At 39.3% G+C, this 26,489-nt stretch overlaps 1 protein-coding gene across 1 annotated transcript in view; it reads left to right on the top strand.

Moving 5' to 3' along the window:
• DLG2 (discs large MAGUK scaffold protein 2) overlaps positions 1–26,489 on the top strand; it is a 1,098,948-nt gene that overhangs the window by 177,257 nt on the left and 895,202 nt on the right. The window contains exon 6 of the mRNA XM_054164548.1: positions 10,371–10,445. Within this exon, the coding sequence (XP_054020523.1) occupies positions 10,371–10,445 (75 nt within the window). The remainder of the gene's footprint in view (positions 1–10,370; positions 10,446–26,489) is intronic.

The raw sequence follows: 26,489 nt of genomic DNA, 5'->3' as shown, positions 1-26,489 counted from the left end.
GAGCTGTCATTCCCATCTTGACAGTGGAGAAACCCATATGGGGAAAGAACAGGAGGTGAATGAGGCCACAGAAGGAGCATACACTCCCTCTGTGGCCTCGATCACCTCCTGTTTTTTTCCCTTCTGGCTCCTACAAGGCATGCTGGATCTGGGGCTACATCCTCAATCTGTCCTGCTGCTAAGTGAAGTTTTTTATGGGTGTCTCTTGGCCCAATACTGGTGAAAAGCACCAGCAGTGGTGGTGCAGCACTGCTGAACAAAGCCTAGATGCACAATCATGCTAAACAACCAATTTCCACTCCTTGATGTTGCTTTTCAATAGAAAATAAGCAAAAGGATTGAAAAGACTAGCTCTACTTATTGGTGTTCAGTGGTGAGGTGGCTACCTCAAATTGCAACCACCCTTGGCCTTGAGAGTTTGGCTTTGGCAGAAGGGAGCAAGCCTATTTCTGAGATGGTACAGCGAGGATAAGAATGTTGCCCGGTGACTATTTATTTATTTTATGAACTGGTGATAAATGCTTCCACTAATATTTTCCCAGGGCCTTCTGGATGATAACAAATGTAGTCTCACCGCCAGTGCTGCTCTGAGCAGGGCTCCCAACTCCATTTACACACAACATTTTTCCTCCCATCTCTTCTGTTTCTTGGATCCACTGCTAAATGGCTGAGATGATTGGAAAGTCAAGCATATGAGCCTCAAATATTCAGTTCCAAATATTCAGTCTTTGCTGCCAAATTTTCTGTTGGAACGAGATAGCATTGTGAATTGTAGGTGACCTGCTATTTGGATGCATGTGGGAACACCATGTTAACATATGTAATTGAGCTGAATAATGGCAAAAATATAGTTGCAGAACACTTTCATATTGCAAAGGCTTGGAGCCAAAGAAATTATAGTCGATTTCCTCATCTTGTTTGGTGCCATATTTAAATAGCTGCGCCAGGGATGTTTTATTGATCTGCTCTTACTTGCTTTATTGTGCACTGGAGTAAATGCGGTTCCTTTAAATGTACAAAATGTTTATGACATCTGTTTATGCCACTTTTCACCAGTATAATAGGAGCAGACCTTTTGCAGAACTTCTGAGATTTTTTTAAAAGTTCATTTTGATTAATGTGAATTCTACAAAGCAGCAGTATGGTGATTTTTGGCCTCAGATCTGCTAATTATAGTTATTTGAATATCCATTTTTCTAATTTGCTCACATAATCGCCATTCTCATTCTTGGAAAGGTGGAACAATGTCAAGACAAAGTAAATACATCAGTTTTATTCTTCTGATCTTGCAAACAATAAAAATGGACTAAAAGATGAATGCTATTTAAACTGCAATGCTGCTTATAAAGTTGGCATTTTTAACACATGGTCATTAAACTTAGACTGGAGTTTTCAATTATTCCAGTCTATAGCCAATGGCATAAATGTTGTGGTGGGGCAAATATGTCTTTGTAGGTTGTGTACAATAGATCTAAAGATCCCACTGTAAACTCTCCACGATGAAAGATGCCATCTAATACAATTTATACCTGATATACCTGGCTGGATCTTGAATCCTACTGACATTATTTTTTCAGACAAAACACAAGATATTTTTAGACAGATTTGAGATATTAATTTATACAAATTCTTCATCTCCTTTTTATTTCCTTCATGTTTCCATGCATTTCTAGACCCAGGACTTGAACCAGTCAAGCAAGACTTCCTATGGTCTCCTAATTTATTTTAATTCATCATTCTTTTATTGTTGCATAAAACATGTTAATTTGTGGCATTATTTTATCATTTGGAAGAATTCAGCACAAATAAAAGCTTAGCTCGAGACTCCAGCCCACTAGGAGCACCAGGAATTTTTGAAAAGGAAGAGCATTCCAACTGCGCCTCAACAGTGAGAGGCAACATGTTGTCCTCTCCCTTAGCTATCAGCTCTCCTTCCACCCTTCTGCCTCTTAAAGCGGTATGAATACAAGAGTGGCTGCTGCTGGTGGATAAGAAAATAGATACTCTCTGTTGCCCCACAAGACTCACGGTAAGTGAGGCTGTTTCACCAAAACCCCCAGCTCTTGCATTAGGTGGTTTAGAAAAGATGGTCAGCTTTCCCTGGAAAAAAGCACAAAAGCTTCTGGCCCTTGTTGCTACAAAAGAGAGCTAAAGGGTTAAAACCCAGAGGGCTAATGAAAGGAAATAAACAGGCATTTTTCTTTTATAAATCTCCTGATTTCAAGGGGTCAGATTCAGGGGGTTTGATATTTTCATCTGACAATCACAGCACCAAAACCACACATAGAATTAAATAATACCACAAGTGGCCATCCAGTCTTCGGTCACAAGCAGAATTAGCTCAAGACCTCCTAGCAGAGAGATTTTAAAACTTCCTGGGCAGTCTAGCTTGATATTTTATTATCCTTAAGATTAATAATGTATGTCACCTTTTGTTTTGTTTGGGCACAGTATCTTGAGGTTAGCTTAAACTCTCAGATGTTATCACCTGAAAGCTTCTGTGTTTTGAGAAGAGCTTGCAAAGATGTACATAAAGACCAAATCAAATAATTCCAATCTATTCACAAAACCTAAGCTACTTGCTGGCTGTTGCCTGACCCCCAAGTTCCCAGCATTGAGCAATGGCAAGAGTAGGGTTCCTGTGACCCAGGACTGTACTATCTAGCTTGTAGACCGGAAAACTGGCCACCCTCAGACATAGGCAGAATGGCCAACTCAAACTTGTTGGTTTGTTAGCTACAAAAATAAATTTCCATCATCAAAATGTTGAAAATGCATCAACAATTTGTCCTTCTTAGAGATTCTTGTTACCAGCTTCCACTTAACTCTGCAGTTGTTTAAGCCAAATCACTCAATACACAGGTTCCATATGTAAGTCAAATATCCTTCAGCTCTGCTGGACTAAGGCAATTAAATGAAAATTTTATTGTCCGTGTGAATGGAAAAATAAGTCTTGTATATTTAGGTGAGGTTTTATTAGAATTAATGAAAGACTCTTTTCATTCCATTAGTGCTAAAGTTTAGTGTTGTTTTATTTTATTTTATTATTTAATTTTAAAAATTCTGTGTTAGCCTGGTTTGGTAAATTAACAATATCCAATATCTCTCTTTTCATGGCTGTTGATCCAGCACCTTTTCTAAGGATTTAGTTGAGTGTTTAAAAGATTGAAATCAAAATGGAAAGAAAACAACTGTTTTGTAATGATGCTGGGAAGAGTGCTATGCTTATGTTGTTAGCCCATACCAAAACCGAATGTGTACAATTCTGACTGGCAAGGTTGCCAGGAGCCTGCATCATCTGTCTATCCTATTTTCTTCTGCTCATCTGGCAATATATTTAGAACAGGAGAAACCAATGTATGCACTTAAGGCACAGTTCTGACAGATGCATGAGCAAAAATCTCAAGATGTGCAATGGTTGTGGAAACTAAGCCACTGCAGTCAAGTGCAGGAGCAACATCTATCTTAGATGCTGGGTATGGTAAGACTCTTGCATAGGTCTCTCCCACTCCACACTCTTGTCACTCCACTTGGCAGAATCAAGTTAAGAGTAAAGCAGAGAAGAGCTATAAAAAATTTGCAGCTGTATTATGGCAACCCTATCTTTCCTTTCCCTGTAGTCCCAAAATAGAAGACAAAGCAAAATTCACAGCTCATACTCCTCAACAGCACCACTGAGAATCTGAGTGAGGAGTTGCTGTGGCTGGGCTAGTTGACTTTGAAACTACCAGTCCACATCAAGTGTACAATTTTAAATCCCTGCTAATAGTGTGCTGTGCTTGGGAAAGGTAGGGACAGGTCTTGTGTCCTGGTAAGACACTGCGAATTCCCCAGATAAAGAGGGAACCCCACATCCAGCATTTAACCAAGAGTTGACTCTCAGTGCCACTTCAATTGATTTGAAGGCTCTTTTTAGAATGTGGCTGAAGTATGGGAAAATATGGAGGTGGCACACCTGGAGTAATCTTACTGTTCCAACCTTTCTAATTCAGAGCACCAACAAAACCAGTCCCAAGATACTCTTAAAAGGACAGAAAGATAAATCAGATCAGGTCATCTGGTGGAGGTGGAGAGCAGGTCTACACACTATATGCCAGCTGTTGATACCCCTTTGCAGAGGTGAATCCCTTATGAGGTTAAGTTGGATAATTGATTATGGTGGCTCAATGCCAATGCATATAGCAAATAATTAGAATATTTATTTATACTGAAGTGCTTTTGTAATTAGCTTTGTTGAATAAAATAGGCCCGTTCCCCCTCCTCGCCTCCAGTTATGTTGTATTAATCCAAAAAAACCTCAAGATGGAGTTTTCAATAGGTATATAGTTGGAGAATGAATCAATTTATTTTATGGGACTTCCTACAAGATCAGCTGTATGTGTCTGAGAGGCTGCAAAGTCAGTCCTAAAATTAGAGAATTATAATGCTAGGGATCAATAGTGAGGTAGAACCAGTACCTCAGGTATTGTAGACTAGTATAATCTTACCAAAGCCAGCAGACCAGTAGACAGCCACACTACATGAGGATCTGATTTATATTCAGCTGGATATGAAACTGAAAAATGACCACATTTTTATGTGCCTGCATATTGTTAATAGGTCTGGGCAACATTTGTTGTTTTTTTCATAGCAAAACTTCAGGCTTTAAATCATTGCAATTTGAAATCATAAACTGGGTAGCTAAGTTGTTGGGAAGTTTTTTTATTGTGTTGGGTTTGGGGTTTTTTTTGTGTGCTGAATTTCCTGGCTATAACAAACCCAGAACAAAGGAAGCATGATGATTTTACCTCTAGAGATTCACATTCAGCTAAAAGCAAGATCTTTTTCTATAGTCATTATTAGGTGCTGATGAGCACTTCAGACTGTGGTGTTTTCCTGCCAGACCCTGAAAGTATAATAGTGCTGAATCCATGCAATTTACATGTAATTTAGTAAACTCTATTCTGAAGTGGTACTTGAGGACAACTTGATGACTATGGGTTGGTTGCTGGCTAAACTGCACAGTCTTAGAAGAGCAGGAAGGCCCTTGTCATTGATTACCATTTATCTTAGCTGGAGAAGATACTCATAGATGCCTGACAGATGGGGAGTGTATCCAAGTATTTATTTCAGATCTTTGCCTACCAATGTTAATTTTTGGAACAATTTTTCTAAGTCTTCAGCTTTTGGATTTCAAACACTAAGAATGTAAACTGATGAGACATGTTGTCTTTTCCAGAAAAAAAAAAAATCATTTATGGGGTGGAGTCTCAAGAAAATTGCACAGAACAAACCAATGTGCATTGCATATGTAATGTCTTGTAATTATATCTTGTCAAATGCTCAACTTTTTTCTCCTTTATTATTTAGAAATATGATAATTGTCCCTTTTCCCTTGTAGCTAATTATAAATTTCAGGAAGAATTAAGTCTGTTAAATCTCTTCCTCCTGTCTTGGTCTCTATGGCAGCAGCAGGAATAGAAGGGAATTACTTTGATCTCCATTTCTGAGTGGCATTTCATTTCTTCTGAGCATTGACCTTGTTTAGTGCAACCAAAATTTTCAATAGATTTCATTAGATTGTAATTTGCTGATCTTAAGGAGATGTCTTTATTGAGATGGTTTTTAACTATGAAAGAAGAAGGGTGATTTGTTTAATAAATCTCTGAATGGCTTTATCAACTGAGAAAAGAAAATGTTCAATTAACTGCTCAGGCAGATATGGTTAGGGCTTAATACTACAGCACAGCAGTGGAGAGCTGCAGATGTAAAGAAAAGTAGATGATACTGAGCAAGAAAAGGAAAAGGAGAGAGCCTGGCCCTGGCTCAATTAATGATAGTGCTGATAATGATAGCAGAGGTATACATCCTTAGCAGGTCCCTTCTCTACTCTTTGGAAGACATAGGTGGAATTGGGAATATAGTATCCTAGTACCAAGGTGGACTGTGTTTTCACATGTTTCATATATCTGAACGTGACCAAATGGATTCTTTACAATATCCAACAGGCCACTAAGAGCAGAAAAGATGTGTCTCCTGGTATGCATCCTTATCATAAACATGCACTTCTTTTGTGCTTGAATCTGTTTGCTACTACCACACCAAGTTCCTTCTGTCTCCCTTCACCTGATGGAAGACTTCTGAAATATGTGCGGTTAAGAGGGGAATGGTTATTTATGAGTGACTTATTAGGCCAGGAGCATGGCTCAGTGTATGATTAGATTATACCCTGTCTGAGACCCCTAGTTGAAACACAGAATTTTAATTTCCCCAGAGAATCTTCTGCATGAGCAAAGATAATTTGTAAGGATGTGTAGGACTGGCTAAGAATGTTCCAATGAGTCTGACTTCAGCTAACTCTTTTGCTACTGGATTCCTCACACAAGGACTTGTACATAGTTTGCAAGGCATAATTTTGGCCATTCTAAGTAGATACAATTGGAGTCTCACCTGTGACTGCTTTTGACTCTGATCACCAATATCTTCACTGAGAAAGAATATTAACTCCTATGCTAAAGACTACTGAAGTTCAGTGAGCCATGAACTTTTAGCAAATAAAACATTGCTAAATATCCTCTCTGGATTTTGCTACATCTGCAGAGCTAAGATCTGCCTCCAAATGTGACTCTAGCCACAGTTACATGAGGCAATATTTGGCCATCCAAATGTGGTATTGATGATATATGTATGCATATATACATGTACATATATGTGCATATATATGTACATATATATGTGTGTGTGTGTATATCTGTGTGTGTATATACATACACACACACACACATATACATATAACCTTGCCCTGGCTGTGAGAAAGTGGCTTAAGCTACACATACTTGCTCTTAAAGTTGTCCAAACACCCTTAGCAGTCACTATGGTTGATCACAGAACACAAAAGAGGAATTCTTCCTTGAAATCTTACCCAAAGCTCGACGTACAACAGCATTTCTGTCACCTGAAACCTCTCTTATGCAGTACCACAGAGCTCTCATGTTCTGATTCAATATGCAGCTTTTCCCACTGCAGTATTACAGTGGACACTGATGCTACCACTCTGCATTACATTAATGTGTCTGGAAGGTATACTGATGTTTCTAACCAGTGCCAATTGTAGTAATTTCAATACCTGACTGAGTAAAACACACAGGAACAAAGCTCACTTGAAGATTGCATGGTAGGAAACTAGATGTTGTGCATGGACTCTGAAGGGTTTGGAGCCTTGGCTTTGATTTTGAAGCTGGTCCTTTTCTATCTCCTGTTTACCTATGGGGTCTACATTTCTGGATGCTTGATAAAGGTATTGGTTTAAGAATTACCTGTAACGGTGCCTTCAGAGAAGGAATTCCACTGTCTGTAACTGATTAGGAGTTTAGCATCTCTATCTGACTTTGTTCATTGCTTCATTGGATTTTGACTGTATCATTGCTATGCAATTTATCAACCCTGAAAAAAAACCACCTGTGACTGATGATGAATTTATCAATGAGAGTGGAATTATTCTTTTGTGCTCCAAGGTCTCTTTATACAAAAATTGCACAGGCTAAAGATCTCATTGGTTATTTTGAAGGCTCTGATTGCATGAAGCTGTGATAAAGCCTACACCTGGAAAGCTGTGTCTATCACTGCACTGGAGCTGTCTCAAGGGTGATGTTCTGTCCAGGAGGCTGGGTATCCTCAAAGAAAGGGAGTAAAACAAGACTGAAAATCACTCATCCATAAGCTATGGCAAAACAACCTCTCTGTTCCCATTTCAAATGGAGAACTCTTTTATTAGAATATATTCTCCCAAGCAGCAAGGCAAGGCATTCTTTTTCCGTACAAACATCAGCAAACATGAAAAGCAAACCACATGTAATTCTGTTCTCCCTTGAAGGCTGTCTGAAGAAAGATGACTTCAAATGATGGATTTTTATAATTTGCCAGATTTTCAGCTTTACAATATAGTGATGGACCAGAGTCTATAGCCCTTATGTTTACAAAACTCATAAGCTGGGGAAAATATTAGCAGTAATAATAAAATGAAATTTATTCCTTCTACTGCTTTGCAAATAATTCCCAGAATATTTATTCCTGTTCTTACTTGTGTTGCCAGTGCTTGCAGAATACTTAATGTAGTGCCAACTGTTTAGTAATTTTTTTCAGTTAGTGTCTCTAGGTGTGACATGTTGGAGCTTTTGGCTGATTAAATGAAGAAAATCATTACCAGCAGCTGAATATACAGCCCTATTTCTTAGCATTATTTCAGAGGAAGTGTGTGTAACATATTCAGTGTATGAAAAGCATTTGATTGTATACAACTGTACAAAAAACAGTGATCATTCAAAGCAGAAATCAGCTGTCATTGAAAAAGAAGTACAATCTAATCCCAAATTCCCAAAAAGCTGTAGGGGAAAATTCATCAGTCCTGGACCTTGACCTACATGCAAGGCCATGTTGTCATCATGGTAATTCTAATATCCAGCTGTGGAAGTCCAAACTCTGCAGCTTACCTTATAGCCCAGTGCATGGTCAGCCCATCCCTTGTGCTGAAAAACTGGGACCTGTGGAGAGCTGCTGCCTACAAGCAACTCCCAGTTACCTCTGTCTTTCTGGCCTTTGAATATGCAGCATATACCACGAGATTCTGGGCCTTGGGACAATGTTGGTACAAATCTTAAAGTCAAGAATATTTACAGAGTATTAGCCTCTCCTGCTATGAGTTCTTTTATTTTGCAGCTATATTCGCCTTAAGAATGGGAAGAAGCTTTTTTGAGGAGTCTCCTGACAAATATGATGTAGTCACCTGAGTTTTCTGGCTTTTCAACCAGAAAAACATTTTCCTAAACCATTGCACGAAGCAAATTGTTAATTGTCTTGCCTTTATCTTGCATTGGATTAAAGACTGAGGACATACAATTGTTGAAGAAGGGAAAAAATAATTGCCAATATTTCATGTAGTCTTTTGATCAACAATCATTTGTAGCTTTATTATTTTGATAGAATTACATGGTTTGCTGTTGCATTCATCCCTTCCTTACAGGAGATAACCTACAGCCCCAGGATATTGCTGCCATGATAGCAGGGTTTTTTTCAAATCCTTTTAAGCAAGACTCTAAACTTTCATCTAAAGGTACAATGCTTCTTGCTTGCTACCTCTTTTCCTGAATATTTCTTAAAGTTGTCTAGGTGAAAATACAGAAGATAACCAGTTTTTAAGGTTTGGGGGCATATAAAGCTGAAACTGATATGTGCAGATTTATTTTGGTTTGTTGTTTGGTTTTTTATTATTATTTATTTATAAAAGTACATTGCAGTGCTTTTCAGATGTTTGCTTTTTGGAGATGAAGAACAAAGCACTAATAGCACTTTGTTAGTTAATGTTCTTAAATTAGACTCAAAATTGAAAATTGTGTGAAGTTTAATCATCAGTGTTTGCAAAGGTTGCTCTCCTTTTCTCTCAGCATGGGGAAAAGAAAGGTGTGATGTAGTTGCTTGTGAGATATCTGGCTTAAATAAGCATAAAGGGAAGGAATCTTTTTTTCCTAGCTTCAGGAACACACATTATTACAAGAGTTCTCCAATTCAAGGAGATTTAACAGTGATAGTTTGACTCTTACATAAAATGCTGAGAGTAACGGTGGCAGACACCAGAATGTATTCTGAACTTTTCTTCAGGCGCTCTGACCCGATCTGCTGTGCAATTCATTCTGATGGGTTCCAAAACTTTCTAAAAAGTAAACAGCTCATTGGTAATACAAAGGAAACTACAGGAAGATCTGTCCAAAGGCTGTTTGCATCTTGCACTGCCATGTGAAACATTAGACTTTAACCCCTCACTCCTTTGGTTCTGTGAAATCTCAGGGAACCGCAGGAGTCTTGGGTACTTGCTCCATCTCCTCCAGGGGCCAATCTGGGTCACAATCAGAACATTATGCTCAACAAAGAAATACACCCTAAAAATTTGGGACGGAAATTGCTCCTCCTGGAAAATAGCCCTGCTATGGTTTAGGCTGCAGCTATCACTTCTTCAAAGAGGCAAATGCAGCCTGTTGTGAAATGAAGGGGGGGAAAGCCTATCTGTACCCACTGCCTAAAGCTCTGATGTTGCCCTCTGAATGCTCCAGTGTGGAGAAACACCACATATGGTGCATTCGTGGGGTTCAGAGTGAATGAAAGATATGTTCACCTACATAACATGAGAACTTAAAAACAAAGTTAAGCAATAACTTTTGAGGCCTTTTTGGTCACACAAATTGTAGATTATTTTCCCTACATGACGGTGGAAAATGACCCTGTGAGATGTAATTCATACTAGCAAACTCCTAGGTGCTCCATCTGGAATGGAGTCTGTTGTGCCTAGCGATTGCAGCACGTACTGTGTTGTGTATAATGCCGTTTTCACTTATTTGCAGCAGAGCCATGGCAGATGCCCATCCCACAAATGCTCAGTCGAAACACCTGCCTGGATACCCATTCAGCACTCCACCGTAAGTCTGAGCCTTTTATACAAAGATTTGACAAGCTGGATGGTCAGTCTCTGTGTTTGGAGAAGCCCTGTCTGGTAAAATTTGAGGAAGAACAGAGACAAGTCCTAAGGCCAGACCAAACTCCTTGGAAAGCTGTTGAATTGTTGGGTAGTGGAACAACATAGTTTGTTAGCAAGCATGGTATGGCTGTGGTTGGTGTCCATCTCAGAGAGGTGTGAGTTTGTTATTGATTTCTGAGATCCTGTAACTCTGGGCTCCAGCTGAATGTGATAACTGGAAGCCTGCTAGTTTTGTGGGAACTCATTCATAAGCTCCTTCAGGGTCTGCAAGAAACAACTGCTGTTTAAAGGACCAGGATGTCCCCAGGTGGTGACACATGAAGGGGAGATATATAGCTATTCTACATTCTCATGGAAGAAAACAAGCCTGATGATTCCAAGTACTTTATGTACTGATAAGTGCAAAAACTTGAGCAGTGTTGGTAACAACAACCTTTGTAATGATGGGCAGAGAGTGAACTTTGGTCTGCTGGGTTTATGGGAAATTAGCTTTGTAAATGCTTTCTTCCTCCTGCCAACTGCATGACTTCAGTGAGATTTGCTTTTAACAATCAAAGACACAGTAATATTTTAAAAGAAAAAAGAAACTGTGGTCAGGTTGACACTGCATTGATTTATATCTTGCCTGAACATACATTGTAGATAGAGCCAAATCCTTGAATGCTGGAAGTTAGAGTACAGGGGATGACAAATAGAGCTATGATGATTTATCTCATCTGAGGAACTGGCAAGACTTCGTTGACAGTTTCTTTGGCTCTGAACCACAGCATGATGTTTGTGCACAGCTATCAACCTGTCACATTTCATGAGTAGATGAATGACCTCTCACTCAGTTTCTACCTAATCTTGCAAGTGATTGCAAAGCCTTTAGTTTTGATTGTTCTTATAATATGATAAAATTAATTGTATAATTGTTGGTATGTATTGAAAGAGTCCCACTTAAAAGTGTTGAGCTGAACAGGTGAGCTAAACAGCTTTTTACGAGGTGAGGATCTAGCCAAGTAACTATTTAGAAACGCTTCTTAACTACTGGTTTACAGTCTCAAAGGCTTTGGAATGACTCTGTAATGTGATCCTGGGGTTTTTTGGTTTTGTTTTGGTTCTGTAAAGAGGATTGTGGCATAAGCACAATTATGGTAGTGTGATGCTTTGAGAAAAGGCAATGTGCTGAGCATTTGTAGTAAGTCACAAATAGTTGCACTCAGTGACTTCTACCAAGACCAAGACCTGACTTTTCACTGTGGCTTGAAATGTTTTTTTTGGTAGTTTTTAGGATATTTGTTTCTTAAACCATCAAATAAGCATTTATTTTTAGTATTCTTTTCTTTGCTTCTCCTTACATCACATATATCTGCTTGTATAGGTCATATCCATAGACCAGCTATCCTGCAAATTTATGTAATGTCACAAAAAATGGTAAATCAAGCTTTGTTGCTTGTGCTAGCACTAGATGTGGTCTCAGATCTGAATAATGCTAAGAAGCATTATTTTTTAACTGCTAGAGTGGGAACTGGTTATGGGACCATTAATATTTGATATCTTAACAACATAGACAGTAGGATTGATTTCACTCTCAGCAGATTTGCAGGTCATGCCAAGCTGTGTGGTGCAGTGGCCCCACTGGAGGGAAGGAATGCCATCTACAGGGACCTAGACAGGCTTGTGGAGTGGGCCAAGGTGATACACATGACGTTCAAGGCCAAGTGCAATAGAATGCTCTTGTTCTCTTGACATGAGGCATGAGAATCACCAGTATTAGCACAAACTGTGGGATGAAAGGATTAGAAGCAGTTCTGGAAGAGAAGGGCCTGCAAATACTGATGGATAAAATCTTACACAGGCACTAGCAGTATGTGCTTGCAGCCCAGAAGACAAATCATATCCTGGGCTGCATGATCAGCAGGTTGAGGGAGGTGATTCTGCCCCTTTACGCCACTCTGATCAGATGCCGCCTTCACTGTTGTGTCCAGCTCTGGAGGCCCCAGCACAGGAAAGCCATGAACCTGTTGGAGTGAGCCCAGAGGAGGGCCACAAGAGTGATCGGAGGGCTGGAAAATCTCTGATGAAGACTGGGGTGAGGGAGTTGGGGTTGTTCAGGCTGGAGAAGAGAAGGCCCTGGGAAGACCTCCTTGCAGCTTTTCAATACTTAAAGGGGACTTATAAGAAATTTGGAAGGAGACTTTTTTAGGAGGGCCTGTTATGATAGGAGAAGTGATAATGGATTTAAATTTTAAGTGGGTAGGTTTATATTGAACATATGGAGGAAATTTTTTATGATGAGCTTGGTGAGACACTAGAACAGATTGCCCACAGTGATAGATGTCCCATCCCTTGAGGTAGTCAAGGCCACTTTGGATAGAGTTTTATGCAACTTGAACTACTGAAAGATGTCTCTGTCCATGCAGGCGGTGGTTTGGACTAGAAGGTTTTTAAACATATTTTCCAATCCAAACCTTGGTATAATTTTATGAAAAATACCCCAACAATTTACTATTAGAATACTGTTCAGCCTTTCACTTAGTTGCTTTTTTTGATTGCAGGGTATGACATGTAGTCCTTGAGGTAACTGCCTACTTGGAGCTTGCTTCCTTCTATATTTTACTTGATTGCAAATGTTGAATGGAGTGAAGGAGCTCAGCACCATGCCACAAACAATCTGCAATTCCCAAATACCCACTGCTTCTTTTTTATCCAACCATTTTCTATGCAGCCAACCTTATCTGTATCAGATATTTATAAGCATATTTTACTATACTTCAGTAGATCTCTTTTTTGGGGGGGAGACTAATGCAGAACGTTGGGGAAAATTGAATCAGTCAGAAATGAACTTTCAGGTGGTCAGCTTTTCACCACCTGATTTCAAAAGTTTTTTTTAACTGCCTTGCTTTTTTCAAAGAAGAATATCTGTAATATGGCAGCACTTTAATAGAAAGCTGATTAAGGGAATGAGAATTTCCAGTGTTGTATCAAAGCGTATTACTGGCTATGAAAGGCTTAAAAGACTTTAAAATAAAACCAATAGAAAAAACCCTAAGCATCTGGCTAGTTATGACAACTCCATTAGGTGACAGTAGTGGGTGTCTGATACTTCTTGACAGTGATACAGGAAACAGTGGCAACTAGTGAAGGAAAAACAAACTGAGAGAATGGGTATCCTCTTTCATCAGTGCTGCTGGATGTGTCCCTCTTGATGGCTTTTCCAGTGTTTTTTGTGTCCTCTCCTAGGAGTGCCTTTCCCATCTAATGCAAGAAACGGGAGATCTGGCAGCAATGCTATTATCTAACAGTCTGACTTTTGCAGTTCCTAATTTACCATCCTTTTAGAATTCGCTGGTGATTCTTGCGATTAAGATTCCCAATTCTGTTTGGCAACTCACCATCTGCAAAAGGGGACACAAGTGAACACTGCTGTTCTGTGCCTTCACAATGTCCTTAATTAGATTCATTTTAAGTCTGAGAGTTTTAATCAAGGGAATTACCTAAGGGTGGCTTTGTCTGCACTTGCACTTTTAGTCATGTCTTCCAAAGGATTTGTAGTGTTTGATTATAAAATACTCCAAAAGGAGATCACTGTACTGCTTTTTAGCATACTAAAACTTCCTATCGCTGGGGCTGTTCGCTGCCTAGATCCATTATGCAAAGACAATGACATATCAGAGGCTGCACCTGTGTTGCAAACAACTTGGATTTTTCTTTTCCTCTGGTCCCACTGAGAGATTTTCTTGAGTTTAGCATTCAGCACAAACATTCACCTTACCTTACCCTAAGCATTAAAAGATCCTTCTGCTTCTCCCTGTGCAGTCTCAGAAGAGCTCCTTGGCCCACTGTCCTCACCTTCTTCTCCCAAAATATTTCCTATCAGTCACCTGCCACTGAGGAGCAGCAGGAAAGAGTGGTAAAGGGTGTGTGGGCACAAAAAGCAAATGATCTGCTGTATGCCCTAAGCAGAGACTTCCTGAGCACCAGCTGTTCCCTCCATGTGAAGAAGGGGATGGTTCCTTTAAGGGTAGGGGACCCTAACTGAGGGTACTCGCTCAGATTCAGCAGCACTGCAGCAGCCATGCATACTATGATAGCTCACTGGCTGCATCTTTACTTAAGCGCTACATTCTGTGGAAATTTAGTGCAAGAGCTGGTTGCCAGCCTGCTTGGTAGCTGTGCCCTCAGTCTTTCTGCTGCTCAGCTTACCTCTATCCATAACAAAAGGAGAGTAAAAGTCACTCCTTTTTGCACCCTATATGTATGCAGGATGTTGCGGGTTGGACTAGATGACCTTCAGAGGACCTTTCCTATGTTATGTTTCTATGTTATTGCTCTCGTTATGTGTGCTATATCAGTGTATGGGGAATAAAGTTATTCTGGCTTTCTCTTTTCCCAGTTTATTGGGAATACTTGAGGGACAGGAATCCTCTATTGCTCTGCACATTACTTGAATTTAGCCTGATCTGGAAGTTAGGCTGCAAACATTCTTGATTCAAACTAATCAAAGCTTTTGTATTCAGACTCAATTTACAGGAGCTGTTTTAAAGAACTTCATACTTCTGGAAGATGACTGCATGTTAGTTCTGGTGATTGTGCTCAATGTAAAAAAGTGTTCTGACATGACATTTTACAACGAGCCAGGCAGAAACATATTGAAACATGCATATTCTGCTTTATTTTAAGGAGATGAGTCTGGAAGAATCACTTTTAAAATGAATCTTGCTCCTGTTAAATGTGAAACAAATACCTGGCTCTGTTTGACTTTGTGTTGTGCCATGTAACAATGTCCCTTCCCCTTCTGCATTGATGTGCTCAATAAAATAAGCAAACAGCTCTGCACTCCAGAAAGTGCCTCTTGCAGGGGTTTTGTCTCTAAGCTTCAAGTCTTTTAATATTAAAACCCTGTTGGCTGATAAATTCCACAGACAATTTAGGTGGTGGGGAATGTTTTTACTGTTGGTCATGTTTGAAAACTAAGCTATCAATACAATGCTCTGTTCTTCTGTCTTTCACCTTGGCACTGCTGATAGTGGAACATTTTGAGTGCTAAAACTTAGCTGTATTTTAAAAGGAGGTATGAAAGTAATGCCATGCACACTTATGCTGGGTGACTTTATCCCTGCAGAGCTTCTTCCTTCCACGTCGTCCTCCAGCCTTCCTTGCCCAGAGCTCAAGGCAGTTTACTCTCCACCTCTTTAACGTTTAAAAAGGCTGGCTGGCTGACTGAGCTGCTGAGTCTGCCACCAATTGCCAGCTATGAAAATACTTTTTTAAAACAGCCACTCAAATCCATCTTCCCCTTGGATAGCTCTCTGATGTGTCCTTCTCATTTGCACCACCTCTCCCCAGCCTCCCCTGGGAAAAAACATGCTATTCCTAATGCTGTCAGCTGTAGCTTGAGGTGCTGAAGAGTTGCGACATCATTCCTGTAATCTGATTTACAGATTCAGTGGGGAAAGCTCCAGTGTTGGATTAGCAGCACATCCCAGCAGGGCCGCAAATGATTCATGCTTGGGTAGGTAGAAGCAGAGTATGTGTTAACAGAAGGGTTCAGGAGCAAATTTTGAGAGAAATAGGGCAAAAGAATCCATTTATTACTCTTTCATCAAAGAATAGGGAAGAAGGCAGAGAGATTTTTTTAAATGGTAATAGACTCCTGACAATTAAATAAATAAATACTTAAAATATGATGTGGTACTTCACATTTCATTGAAACAATCTCAGAAACCCTTAAGGTAAGGTGAAAACTCATAAAAAAATAGTAAGATAAACATTAAGCCTGACCCACATAGCTGCCTGACATCATCATCAGGAAGCATTTTGCAGGAGTTATTTACAATGAATAATCTCATTAAGCCCATGTTATATATAGGATATTTTCTGTCCTTATTTCTTTGTTTGTTTTGTGGAAAACATTTTTGTACAGCAGTCCCAGTCAGAAAATGTAGTATTGCATAACTTAGAACAAAATATTTCTAACTTGCTTATGATTATTTTTTTAAAGCTGAAACTAGGTATTGATCTTTATGATAGCAATTAATAAAAGGTAAACTTTTATGGCTTTAGATATAAATGCTTAAAATCATTGCAACTCATTAGAAACTCATAAAGAAAACTTAAGTTGTGGGGGGTTTATTTTTATTTTTATTGGACACTGTTTTAAAATTCTGGTTCAAGTTCTGATCTAGCCAAGAAACACTTCGACAGTGTCACTGGAGTTTAAAAACAGTGAGCACATGAAAATGTTACAGTATTATTTATTAGTCCCAGAGGAAAAGCACTTCTGGAGTATAGTCTTTCTGATAACATATACACAGCTTGAGGGTTATATCCTGGGGATGTTGCTACCCAAACCCACACTTTCATGGGAGTTCCCACGACAAGGTCAAACATGAGCAATGCAACAATTCCGAGTTTATAGTAACATACACAAGAACAAAGTTAGCTCCACACTTGCACCCTGCGATGACCCACCAGTGTGATTAATACGACGGCTTAGAACTGTTTCTAGTCCCCAGTAACATGAGCCTAACAGTTTTCAGTACTTTTCTCTTAGATATGCTGCAGCATAAGAGGAAGCATCAATTTATCTTGTTTAAGACAATTGAATGTGTTCATCATATAAATTAAAACATGTCAATGTGCATCTAACCAACAAGGGAAGCAGGGCCCAAGTGGAAAAGTAGGGCTGTGGCTCATGGTTCTGCAATTCGTGCCGTGATGATATTTGGAAACTGCATGTTAGCAAGAAGGCTTCTTCTACCTGCACTGTAAAAATCTCTAGAAGAAACTTGTGCCTGAAGCAGTTTTTATGGAAGACGAACGGTAGGAACTGTATCTTGTTTGGCAGTGTTTGATAGAGATGCTTAAAGTCAAATTCTTCTGTCCAGCATTGGAGAGCTATAAAGAAAATGTGAGATGCCATTCACCTTTAGACTGATCTATAAAGTGTGAATTGGGCTATTGAAGGATGTGTTTCTCTTGGTTAATGATAAGGAAGACCTAGATAACCAGCTCTGATACAGGTGTTTGAGCTGAAGATGTATCTCATGACAGGGGATTTTTTCAGTGTTGCACTAGTCTGAGGCAGAGTGGTGACTCAGCCTTGGAATGTTCCTTCCAGGCTACCCTGAACAAGTAGTTTTTTTATAGCTATCCTTTTATATATAGGTGGAGCTGACACTGACTTCCAGGCAAAATGCAAATGAATACAGATCAGATCTAGGCACAGCATAAGCCATAGACATAATGCAGCATCTCACATAACCTTGTGTTACACCAACCATATTTATCCTTACTACTATGAAAAAACCCCAGTATCTATTTCACCATAACAGATCATATGTTTTAAGTGGAATTTTAATTTGTACTGTTAGATTGCAAGTCTTGTTACTCATTCAGTGCATACATGTCATAAGATACCATATATATATAGGGCTGTAGAAACCTAAGATAAGATACCATATATATATAGGGCTGTAGAAACCTAAAGGTCTTTATCACATAAATGGTGGTTATTAGTGATAGAACAAGAGAGAATGGCCTCAGGCTGCACTGGGTAGGTTTAGGCTAGGCATTAGGGGAAAAAAATATTAACTGAAAGTAGTAAAGAATAGGAACAGGCTGCCCAGGGGGGTGGTTGAATCAGAGTCTCTGGATGTATTCAAAGGCCTTTTAGATGTGGCACTTAGTGGTATTGTTTAGTGATGAACTTAGTAGAGCTGAGTTAACGGTTGGACCTGATGATCTCAACCTGATTGATTCTTTTCTGACCTGAATCAGTCTATGATTTTAGCAAATGTGTTCTTCAAAGATCCATTTTTGAAAAGTTCTGAATGTGTCCTGTGAACTTTGCCCTTTGACCCTGTTGATGTTACCCATCTACCACTAAAAATGAGTAGGGGAATCCTGTCCTGGGACTGGGACAGCCTATATGCCAGCGAGATGTTGCACAGGCATTTCTGAAGACATGAATAGAAAAGCTTCTTCAAAACAAAGGCTGATAGAAATTTCTCTTACTTGTAGAATGCTCATTTCTCTCTTTTTTTTTACAGTTGTAAGCAGTCATGCAAATGAGGATTTTTTTGTTTGTTTTGAGTGCTTTAAGAAAACAAGAAATATAAATGGGAAAGTGAAGAACTGTTATATGTTACAGAAAGACTGTGAATTAAAGTGTATGTTTTCAGAGGTTTGAAAACTAAAGCTTTGGTTGTCCATTCAAGCAGACCTGAGTTGTACCATTCCTTCCTGGGCTCTGAGCCTTGACAAAACCCAAGGGTGCTATCTCAGTCCTATTTCTTGACAACTTTTACAGTCTGAATGAAGCTTCTGTATACATCTTTACGGTTCAGTATCCCTGCATGTTTTCTGGGTGGGTAGTTGTCTGCCTTTTTGCTTCAAGTATCATGACCTTATACGAAGTCACAGGGTGAAATATTTGATTGAAGTGTTTAGCATTAATTAGAAATTCAGACTCACCCTATCAGTCATTGCAATAGTACCTATTCATCTAAATCCATGGCTTGCCCATCTCTTTTCTCTTATAGTGAATACTTTGTTATGTTTCCATAGTGTTTGAACATCTCAGGGTTTTAATTTGTGGGGAAAAGGTGCTACCCCATTTTACAAACAAGAGGGAGAAGCAGGGAAGTAGAGAATGTGACCTTATTGTGCAGAGATACACAGAGCATGTCAGTTGTGGAATGAATGCTGCACCTAAAGTAATTACCCATGATAGAGCTAATTATTCCAAATATTATGCCACAGTTAAATGATTTACAATCATGTAACTGTGCCATGCAACTGATAAGCTCTTAGAATAACCTTGAGGCATTGTAACAAATCAGCAGATGACAGAATGGGACATTATTCCTTTTGTGGAAGGGAAAGAGATATTTTTACAAATATTTATGGTGATAGGCAATGGAGTAACTTCAGGAAAGGGGTCTGATATATTATTTTGACAGCCTAGGCCACCCCTTTGCTGGGTTATTTACCTTCAGTTTGTGAGCTGTGCTCTAACAGCAGAACTACAGGACAACTGAAGTGTGTATGAGCCATCAGAACTGCAATCTGCTCTGCCATTCTGTCTGCTGAAAGCTGGGTTTCAGGGGCAGCTGCATTTTGAGGATACACATTCTATATTCCTCTGAATTGTTTATAATGTATGGTGGAAACATCTAAAATAGCATGAGTATAATTAAAGAAAAAGCAAAACCACAGAAGAGCTGAAGTTTTTCCTCCCACAAGTGCATACTATGTATGTGTATTTCTGCAAACACTTCAGTACCTCCTTCTCTGTGACTCTAGCACCAGCTCCTGAGCTTACCCCAGTTGCACTGACTGATCTCTGCTGCATAAATAACTCTCTGGCCCCATCTTCAGCTAATCTAAACCTGTTGGTGTTCAGCTTCTAGAATTTTTTGCTGTGCAACCTGCCTCCCAGTCTGACTGCTGTGATACTTCTGCTGCTGTCACCGCTCTGGGATTCCCTGAGTGAAGGCTGGGTCTTGAATTATTTTGTGGATGAAAGGAGGGGCAAGGAAGTGCTCTTCTTTATTTTGGTTGTTTCTTTTCACCCACAGAATACTTCTCACATTTTCTTCTTCTCTGCTATTTCCTTACTTCTCAGGTAATTAGGAAAAAAAGTAGTCATGAGAGAAGAGTAGTGATTTCTAACACTGGATGGCCGCCTAGATATATTTAAATACCATGACAGTAGCAGAATCATGATACTGGATTTAAGGACAGGGAATAAACCTTGGGAGAATGAACACAGTCATCTGCTGTTACAGGAAACACTATCACATAAAGTCTTACTTGAGAATATGTTAATATTCACTGTCACACAATTCTTCTAACCTCCACTGTGATTCTGTGTTGGTCTCTTACTTGTAGTCTACCTGTACTTTGTCCTTCACCCTAAAACAGAATTGCAGTTACTTTAGGTAGACTGGTACTTATTAAAAAAAAAGAATTAGGTAAGTGGAACAAAATCCTTTCCCAGATATGGTAAAGTACGTCTGGATTTGGACCTGTGTCACAGGTCAGTGATTGGTTACTCTTTTTCTCTCTTGCTTGTAGAAGTGGTTAAACCTTGAGAGTTTGAATCCTCTCCTTATGTCAATTAAAAAATGTTTTGATAATAAAATCTTGGCATTTGATTTCTTGATTCTTAACTGGAGTAAAGAAGATTTTATTTACTAGGTATACACTTATCAGTTTTCTAATGTATTATAGAGCCTTATTCTACTTGAATATAATCTGTGCATTCTCTCTCCATTAAGACATATGCATGAAGAGTGCTTCTAGAGATTTAAGGGGTGATTTAAACGATTATATTTTCACCCATCTTTCATGAAATTCAAATTGCACTAACTTTCTGCATCATCAGTTCTATAGAAGCTCTGCACATTCTATCAAAAAAAAGAAGAAAGCAAAGGCTTTGCGCAGATCTTCCCATATTTCTCATGCAGCCTCTGTCATTCTTTCGCATATTACTTCTTACTTTGTGACTGGCACGAAGTTGTGGAGCTCTTATTGTAAGGTTAGTCACAGTATTTATTTTTCCAATTACCTGTAGGTCCTTATGTAAGACCTTCTTTTGTTTCAGTGAAATCAATGACAAAATTGATTTTGAAATGAAAGTATAAGGCTCTCCTGAGCTTAACACCTCTGAAAATGAAGAAAACAAAAATGAAGTTTTTGGGTTCATAGCATTCACTGTGGTAGTTCAGCATATTGCGTGTTTATTGGGTTCTTAGATGTGCTTAACTGCTGCTAAGCAGCAAACTCCTGGAAAAGGGAGCTTATTAAATGGTTTATTTACTAAACCAAGCTTGATTTCTTTATTCATTCACATCTGATTATTTTACCACCTCCAAATGCTATTTTGGACACAGAAGTTGAATACTGTTTTATTTTTTCTTTCTTTACTTCTGATAATCTACAGAACCACTGCAGCCTTTTGGGAGAGCGAGCTGTTGCGTGTTCTGGTTCACAGGTAATTAACAGAACTGCCAGCTAATTTCTGAATCCTTATCACTGTTGAATTTACACAAAATGCACACCATCATGGCTGATCAGAGGCAGAATGGGATTGCAATAAAGAGTCTGGGAGTTCTTCCAAAGGAATGTCTGAGTTCTGGATTGCTTTTAACACCCTGTAAGAAAAATCACCCTGCCTATCCTTTGATTTACACCAAGCTAGATACAAAGATTTGCTGCTTTCCTAGATTTCTTTGAGATCTGTTTATGCGTACAGTGCTGCATAACAATGTGATGTGATTTCAGATTCCACATTTGATTTTCCAGGGTCAGTTTATCTTTAAAGTAAAGATTAAAGGAAAACATATTCAAAATGAGATATTTTATTGTATTACAGAGAAACTGATGTTTCAATTTATTTTAATTTTTTGTCTTATTTTATTTTGGGCAAGATGGGGGCTGGGGAGCAGCTTGTTGTTTTGGGAGTTAAGGTTTTGGGCGTAAAGCCAAAACATTGGCAAAATAACATATTTTATAATTGAACTCTGGAAATAAAAATGTTTCAGGAATCTATGCATCATAGAAGCTATCAATATTCAAGGTGGTTTAAGCTTCTTTGTTTTAAAATAACATGTTTCAAAAGCATAGAAAATTAAATGCTCCATGACCTTTTTAGTCTTTTATTTAGTTGCTTACCACTCCGATTGTTATATCTTTGGTCTTATCTTTCTGTTTGTTCACCACTGACTAAAGGCACTGTCACACCTACAGATGCCTCAAATGTATCATATTTTCTGAACAGGAGCCAGAAGACCTCAACTGTAATGAAACTGATAAGATTGTTTAATAACCAAAGGCTACTTGTTCTTGCCACTACCCTCTAACAGGATGGGCTACTATGGAACACCTTTTCTATCTGCTAGTCTAGCAGACAAGGATGCATCACAGGACTACAAAGCCTTGGATCCAAATAAGCAAATTAGCTGCTGAAATGTGGCTTGGACAAAATTGAAGTTTCCACATCCAAGCAAGTAATTCAAAAAGCCCATGGTCATTCCCACCCCTCCTTTCCTCTCTGCTTAGATGTCTCCAAGATGTCGGGCACTAGAGTTTTCAGAAGTATATTTCCCATCCTTCTTTTATTTCTTCAAGTTCAGTTGGCCAGCTTTCACAAATAGGATGGAGACTGCCTTGGCCTGAACTTTACTTGTTGCTGCTGGTCATAGCACTCTCTTGGGAGGTGGAAATGTGGATTTGTGAAGTTTGTTCTAAATGTACATTGACAAAAATGCAATTATAATAAAAGCATCTCATCCTCCATCCATCTTTTGATGGGAAACAATAAAGTCATCCTCTCTACTTTAGGTGATGTATTATAATCTGTTCTAGGCACACAGGTCAAGCACCAGCAGTGGGAGACTTTCAGAAATATCTTTTAATCTTACTTCTTAGTGGCACTACCTTCTGCTTCTAGGCAACAGACAGGTCCCTCTGAATTAGTCCTTTTCGTGAACTGCTTTGCAGGAACCAGTATCTGAAGACCAGATCAGGCAGATCTTAATGTCACCATGCTTTTATGGATCTACAACTGATTCCAGTGCTCTTAAAGTCATATAATCATAGAATGCTCTGGGTTGGAAGGGACCTCGGAAGGTCATCTAGTCCAAATCCCACTGCAGTGAGCAGGGGCATCCTCAACTAGATCAGGTTGCCCAGAGCCCTGTCAAGTCTCCCTTTGACTATCTCCAGGGATAGGGCTCCAACCACCACCCCGGGCAACCTGTTCCAGTGTTCCCACACCCTCACAGAAAAAAATCTGTTCCTAACATCCTATCTAAATCTGCTCTTTTCTAGTTTGAAGCCATTGCCCCTTGTCCTATCACCACAGACCTTTGTAAACAGTCTCTCTCCATCCTTCTTGTAGACCCCCTTCAGGTGCTGGAAGGTCACTATTAGGTCTCCCTGGAGCCTCCTCTTCAGGCTGAACACCCCCAGCTCCCTCAGCCTGTCCCCACAGCAGAGGTGCTCCAATCCCCTGACCATTTTTGTGGCCCACCTCTGGACCCTCTCCATCAGGTCCATGTCCTTCCTAGATTGAGAGCACCAGAGCTGGATGCAGTACTCCAGGTGAGGTCTCACCAGAGCAAAGTGTCAGAATCACCTCTGTGGATCTGCTGGCAGTGCTGCTTTTGATGCAGCCCAAGATGTGATTTGTCTTCTGGGCTGCAAGCTCACACTGTCTGCTCATGTCCAGCTTCTCGTCCATCAGCATCCCCCAAGTCCTTTTCCACAGAGCTGCTTTCCATCACCTCCTCCCCCAGTCTGTATTGATAGAGAGCATTGTTCCAGCCTAGGTACAGAACCCAGCACTTGCTCTTGTTGAACTTCATGTATTCACCTGGGCCACCTCTCCAGCTTGTCCAGGTCCCTCTGGAATACCAACAACATCGCTCAGCTTGGTGTCACCTGCAAACTTGCTGATGGTGCATTTGATCCCACTCAAAATGTGGCCAAAGCAGTGTTGATGACAGCATGCAATATCACCTTACAGGCACCAGGCACCACCAAAGGTAGTGACTTTATTCAGAATGGACACCAGAAAGCAGATTACTGATTCCACTCACCATCAGATTTTATTTGAGTCCAGAATTGCTTATCACATCAACATGATAGAGATCCACTAAGCAAATAGTATATATTGATAGCTGGAGAAGTGCTGTCACATTTATTTATTAATTTAACTTTATTTTAGAAAGTATGTAATGAAATGGAGTGCAGAGGGAATGCTAATGGACTAAAGTTGCCCTTTTTTTTGTTTTGTTTTCTGAACACGTTTATTAGGTTTTCTTTTGAGAAATGTTACATACAGAAATAAGGACCAAAATCTACCTGCAACTACAAACTCTCTGAGCATCAAGAAACGGAGTTGTGACAGAGGCTAATGCCTACCAGTCCAGTGCAAAGCTGCAGGACTTTTGTCTGTCTTTGCAGATGGATATTTCTATGCTAATTTATGAGAGGGAAGAGTCAGGAACTACATGAGTTAAATTGCATTGCTTAGTCAAATCAGTGCAGAATGGTTAGAAACGCTGGGTGATTTAAAATCATTTGGGAGGCTCAGCAAATGCTTAACATAGGTGAATTCTAGCTCAGTTGCCTTCTACTTTAGTAGTAATATATACATTGGCAAAAATAGTCTATCTTATACTGACTGATTGTCTCTTCATTTGACAGATTAGCTGTGAGAAAAAATTTATGTGTCACTGTGAGCAGCTCATGAATTAGATTCCAATTCCTTATAAAATAATTGAATAAAATCCCAGAGATGAAATCAGTAAAATCTAGAGGGTAATAGAAGTTTGAATAAATGAGCAGCATGATTTTTATAGAGACCAAATCATGCAAGACACATTTAATTGCTTGTTTTGATTGAATTACTGAATTATTAGCTGCTGCTTATATTTTTTAGAGATAGACTTTCAAAAGCATCAAGAGCAGTTAGGTGCCCAACTCCTGCTGACTTTAAGAGCTTGCTGCAATTTCTCCCAAAGTTTCAAAGTTTCAAAGAAAGATTCATGTTAATTGGCTTGGAGTTTGATCTTATTAGATGACTTTTACACCTCCACGAGTGACTGCACCCCAGATGGATATATGTATTGAGTTGCAGAGCGATGCTGGCACTGCTTCCAGAGCTAATGTTATATGCAGTTTTGCTTTGTATTTCCATTAGTGACTGAGAAGTTAGGTTCAAAGCAGCATGCCAATGAAAAGTAAAGGCCAAAAATTTGGAAAGAGATTAAAATTAATATCAATATAGCACAGTAGAACACAGACTCCCTCCAATTTCTTCAATCTCCTTGCAAAGCAAAAAACCAAAACCCGAAGTAGAACATATAAGAACATCAGCTCTAAAATACTTTTTGTGGGAAAATCCAGATGTTGCCTAGAAAAGAAAGACAGATTTGATGACAGTTTTGACAGTGGTGCTCTGAAACGATTACATTATGTTCAATAGTTTTTTGAATTCTAGTTAATCTGTGGGCTGTAGCAAATTTATCCATCACTAATGCAGCTGGATCACAGAATCACAGAATCAACCAGGCTGGAAGAGACCTCCAAGGTTACCAAGTCCAACCAATCACCCAACTCTCTCTAATCGACTAGACCATGGTACTAAGTGCCTCATCCAGTCTTTTCTTAAACACCTCCAGGGATGTCAACCCCACCACCTCCCTGGGTAGCACATTCCAATGGTCAGTCACTCTGTGAAGAGCTTCTGAGATCAAGCCTAAACTTCCCCCTGCACAGCTTGAGACTGTGTCCTCTTGATCTGCTGCTGGTTGCTTGGGGAAGAGACTGATCCCCACCTGTTGCATATATACAACAAAGAATATATCAGAATAATATATGTGATATATTATATCACATATAATAACACACCATTCTAAAATAGATCTTTTCTACTGGAAGATTAAGGAAAAGCCAGTAATTTGGATAAATAAATGCAAACGATATAGCTATTTTCATGTATCAGAATTCCTTGGAGTTCTGTATAACTGAAAGCTCTGCAAAGGTGGCATTCATCGAATCTGTTCCACTGGAGAAAAGCTGAATCATAGTGGATATTTGTTAGGAAGAAGCTAAAGGAAGGCAGCTAGAGTAGCTAAAGGAAATGGCAGGAAGCTTATTTGGCTGAAGTTAACATTATCTGATTCAAAGCAGATGTCTTGAACAGCCAGTGGTTAAGACAGAAAGATATGAAAAGAAAATAGGAAGGAGGTGGTTCTGAGATGTTCTGTGAAGGAGTAGGAAATATATAGAACAGTACAATAGGATTCAAGTGGGGCAAATCACAGAGGTATCCTTACAGTGGCAACACAGGGAATGAGATGGATAATACAGGAAGCCCTTGAATAATGTGAGTAAGAGTAAATCACTATTGAATCGGTGACTAATGAAGAAACTTGTATGTAAGTGCATCAAGAGTTGGGTTTTACTGCTTGACAACCATACAGAA

Source organism: Dryobates pubescens, chromosome 10 (genome assembly GCF_014839835.1).
Source record: "Dryobates pubescens isolate bDryPub1 chromosome 10, bDryPub1.pri, whole genome shotgun sequence".
NCBI classification, from domain to species: domain Eukaryota; kingdom Metazoa; phylum Chordata; class Aves; order Piciformes; family Picidae; genus Dryobates; species Dryobates pubescens.
The sequence above is the reverse complement of the archived record's forward strand: the minus strand, read 5'-3'. Positions and strand labels throughout refer to the sequence as shown.